This window comes from Cebus imitator, unplaced genomic scaffold (assembly GCF_001604975.1).
Source record: "Cebus imitator isolate Cc_AM_T3 unplaced genomic scaffold, Cebus_imitator-1.0 Scaffold526, whole genome shotgun sequence".
Classification (NCBI taxonomy): domain Eukaryota; kingdom Metazoa; phylum Chordata; class Mammalia; order Primates; family Cebidae; genus Cebus; species Cebus imitator.
Genome location: NW_016107841.1, coordinates 1,246,600 through 1,250,008, shown reverse-complemented (window position 1 = coordinate 1,250,008; position 3,409 = coordinate 1,246,600). Strand labels below are relative to the sequence as shown.

At 56.2% G+C, this 3,409-nt stretch overlaps 1 protein-coding gene across 6 annotated transcripts in view; it reads left to right on the top strand.

The window, feature by feature from the left end:
* Positions 1–3,409, top strand: part of ANK1 (ankyrin 1) — a 116,488-nt gene that overhangs the window by 93,578 nt on the left and 19,501 nt on the right. For 4 of the 6 annotated variants that reach the window (XM_037733460.1, XM_017514549.2, XM_017514547.2 and 1 more), the window contains one exon: positions 2,030–2,588. In XM_037733460.1, the coding sequence (XP_037589388.1) occupies positions 2,030–2,588 (559 nt within the window). The remainder of the gene's footprint in view (positions 1–2,029; positions 2,589–3,409) is intronic. The other 2 variants (XM_037733462.1, XM_037733461.1) reach the window with 1 other exon arrangement.

Genomic DNA, 3,409 nt, shown 5'->3' with positions numbered 1-3,409 from the left:
GTGGGTGTATTTGTGTGGGGGGTGTGAATATGGGTATGAGTGTGTGCATGTGTGAGTGGTTGTGTATTTGTGTGTATTTGTGTGAATGGGTGTATGTGCATGTGTGTGTATGTGTGTGAGTGTGGGGGGTGTGAGAGTGTGTGTGAGAGTGGGTGATTGTGAGTGGATGTGTGTATTTGTGTGTGGGGGGTGTGAATATCGGTATGAGTGTGTGCGTGTGTGAGTGGATGTGTATTTGTGTGTGTATTTGTGTGAGTGGGTGTATGTGTGTATTTGTGTGTGTATGAGTGTGTGTGTGTGAGAGTGTGTGAGTGGGTGATTATGAGTGGGTGTGTGTATTTGTGGGTGGGTGTATTTGTGTGTGTGTGGGTGGGTGTGAATACGGGGTGTATTTGTGTGTATGTGTGTGTGAGTGGATGTGTATTTGTGTGTGTGTATTTGTGTGTGAGTGGGTGTATGTGTGTATTTGTGTGTGTGTGTGAGCGTGTGTGCGTGTGTTTGAGATTTGTCACCCCCATTCCCCTAGCACAGTGCCTGGCATGTAATCACATCTGTATTTTGGTTGTACAGTGAGTGGACGAGAATAAATGGAGCTAGTGATGTAAAAGAAGGGGAGCAGGTGAGCAGGAGCGGAGGCCCTGAGCAGAGGGTGAGAGGGCAAGAAGAGAGGCTGCCTGGCTGGAATCAAGACACAGCTCAGGGACAGTTGGATGTGAGTGGGGAGTGGGGAGTCTGAATGGCAGAATAGAGCATTTGGACTAGGTTTGAACTCTCAGGGTGTCTGGACATCTCAGGATGTCAGGAAGTTCCCCAGGGTCCCCCTTCAGCTCTGCGGGCTCTCCAGCTGCTGTAAGCACGTACTTGCTTCCTGGTTCCCCAGACAGGCCAAGCCCATTGGAGAGTCTTGCCTCCTCGTCCCTTCTCCCACCCACAGAAGCAACTGTTCTGAATGGGACATCAGAGACCTCTTTCTCCTGTAGCAGAGGTCCCCGCTCCCAGCCAGAGGAGGGCTGAGAAGCTCCAGATGGAACGCTGACATCCCCACAAATGCCCACGTGCGTGCATGCCACTCACTCAGTGTCACAGTCACTTCTGAACATCAGAGAGCCAGTGCCAAAGCCAACCAGAACACAATCAGGGATCCCCGTCCCAGCCAGGCGCAGGGAACAGCAGATGGGCAGGCCGTGGCAACTATCAGCCGTGCACTCAGAGCCTGAGCAAGCTGGCTCCCTTCCCACCAGGTCAGGGCTGACCTGCATCTGGGACAAATAGCTCAGGGCTCATGGCTGCAGGGCTTTGGGGCGGGTGGACCTGGTGTCTCATGGTGCCTTCTGACCTTGCCCCTTTTGAGCCGTAAGAGTCCTCCCCTGTGGCACTTTAGATCATTCAGAGTTTCTGGAACCAGCAGGCAACTTGAGGAAAGTGACACCTGGCCACACCAGAAGGCTGTTTCCCACTGACCGCTGCACAGATTTCTCTGGGTGTTTGGTGTACCCCAGTAGGCTCCTCAAGGGCAGCCTGGTTACTACCCCTGGTTCTGGGTGGACTTTCCTTCCCTTTAAGGTACATCCCTAACTGAGAACCTAAGAACTGAGCTAAAATGAAGTTTTGTGCAAGGTGCAACGTCTATTTCTACCCAGCTGTGGAGAAGTGGAGCTTTCATGGGATCAGTGAGAGATTGGAGCACAAGTCCTTTGGATAAAGGCTTCTTTATCTAGTGCTCTGAACTGGATAAGAAATAGTCCTGTCTCTGCCATCCAGCAGGGAGCTCCATCTTCTCTGCCTCATGCCCTGGCTGCCCCCACCCAATTCAGAGCCTTGCTTCTCTTGCCTGGATACCCAGGCAGCAGCCACAAGGCCTGAGCATTGGGCTTGGAGCTTGGAAACCCCCCACTCTACCCCAAATATGCATGCACCTTTGTGGCCGCGCCTGCGTGTACGTGTGCGTGTGCGTGTGCGTGGACCTGCACGTGAGCGCGTGGGACCGGAATTGCTGCTAGAGCATGTTGCCCTCTGTCTGCCCATCCAGGTTACTCCTCACTGCAGGACGAGCTGCTGTCCCCTGCCTCCCTGGGCTGTGCGCTTTCCTCTCCGCTACGTGCAGACCAGTACTGGAACGAGGTGGCTGTCCTAGATGCCATCCCCTTGGCGGCCACGGAGCATGACACCATGCTGGAGATGTCTGACATGCAGGTGTGGTCTGCGGGCCTCACACCATCCCTGGTCACTGCTGAGGACTCCTCTCTGGAGTGCAGCAAGGCCGAGGACTCTGACGCCACAGGTCACGAGTGGAAGTTGGAGGGGGCGCTCTCGGAGGAACCGCGGGCCCCCGAGCTGGGCTCTCTGGAACTTGTGGAGGACGACACAGTGGATTCAGATGCCACAAATGGCCTTATCGATTTGCTTGAACAGGAGGAAGGTCAGAGGTCAGAAGAGAAGCTGCCAGGTTCTAAGAGGCAGGATGACGCGACAGGTGCAGGGCAGGACTCAGAGAATGAAGTGTCTCTTGTTTCAGGCCAGCAGAGGGTGCAAGCCCGAATCACACACTCCCCCACCGTGAGTCGGGTGACCGAGAGGAGTCAGGACAGGTAAGAGCTTGGCTGCGGGAGCGGGGTTCCTTTGTGTCTTCTGGGCTCCTGGGTAAGATTGTGCCTTGCAGTGAGGACACAGGTGTTGATGCCAACCCAGACCCTGGGTTCTAATTGCCCTGGAGTGAATACATTCAGTCTGGCAGCCACAAAATATAGGAGCGTAGCTACCATCTGCAAAGGCCAGGGCTTTCCCAGCACCCTACCATGTATGCCCAGCAGGAGAGACCCCAGGAGCACTGAGAGAGCACACATGCAGACACTAGGGAACTGGGAGGGTTCACTTAGGGTCATGAGGGCATGGGGAGGACTCATTTAGGGACATAGGGCACTGGGAGGGCGCTGGGAGGGCCCTTGGAGGGCTCACTTAGGGACATGAGGATGCTGGGAGGGTTCACTTAGGGTCATGAGGGCATGGGGAGGGCTCATTTAGGGACATAGGGCACTGGGAGGGTGCTGGGGGGGCACTGGGAGGGCGTTGGGAGGGCCCTTGGAGGACTCACTTAGGGACATGAGGACACTGGTGAGGGCTCACTTAGGGACACAGGGCGCTGGGAGGGCTCACTTAGGGACATGAGGATGCTGGGAGGGCTCGCTTAGGGACACAGGGTGCTGGGAGGGCTCCCTTAGGGACCCAGGGCGCTGGGAGGGCTCACTTAGGGACATGAGGATGCTGGGAGGGCTCCCTTAGGGACACAGGGCGCTGGGAGGGCTCCCTTAGGGACACAGGGCGCTGGGAGGGCTCCCTTAGGGACCCAGGGCGCTGGGAGGGCTCACTTAGGGACATGAGGACGCTGGGAGGGCTCCCTTAGGGACCCAGG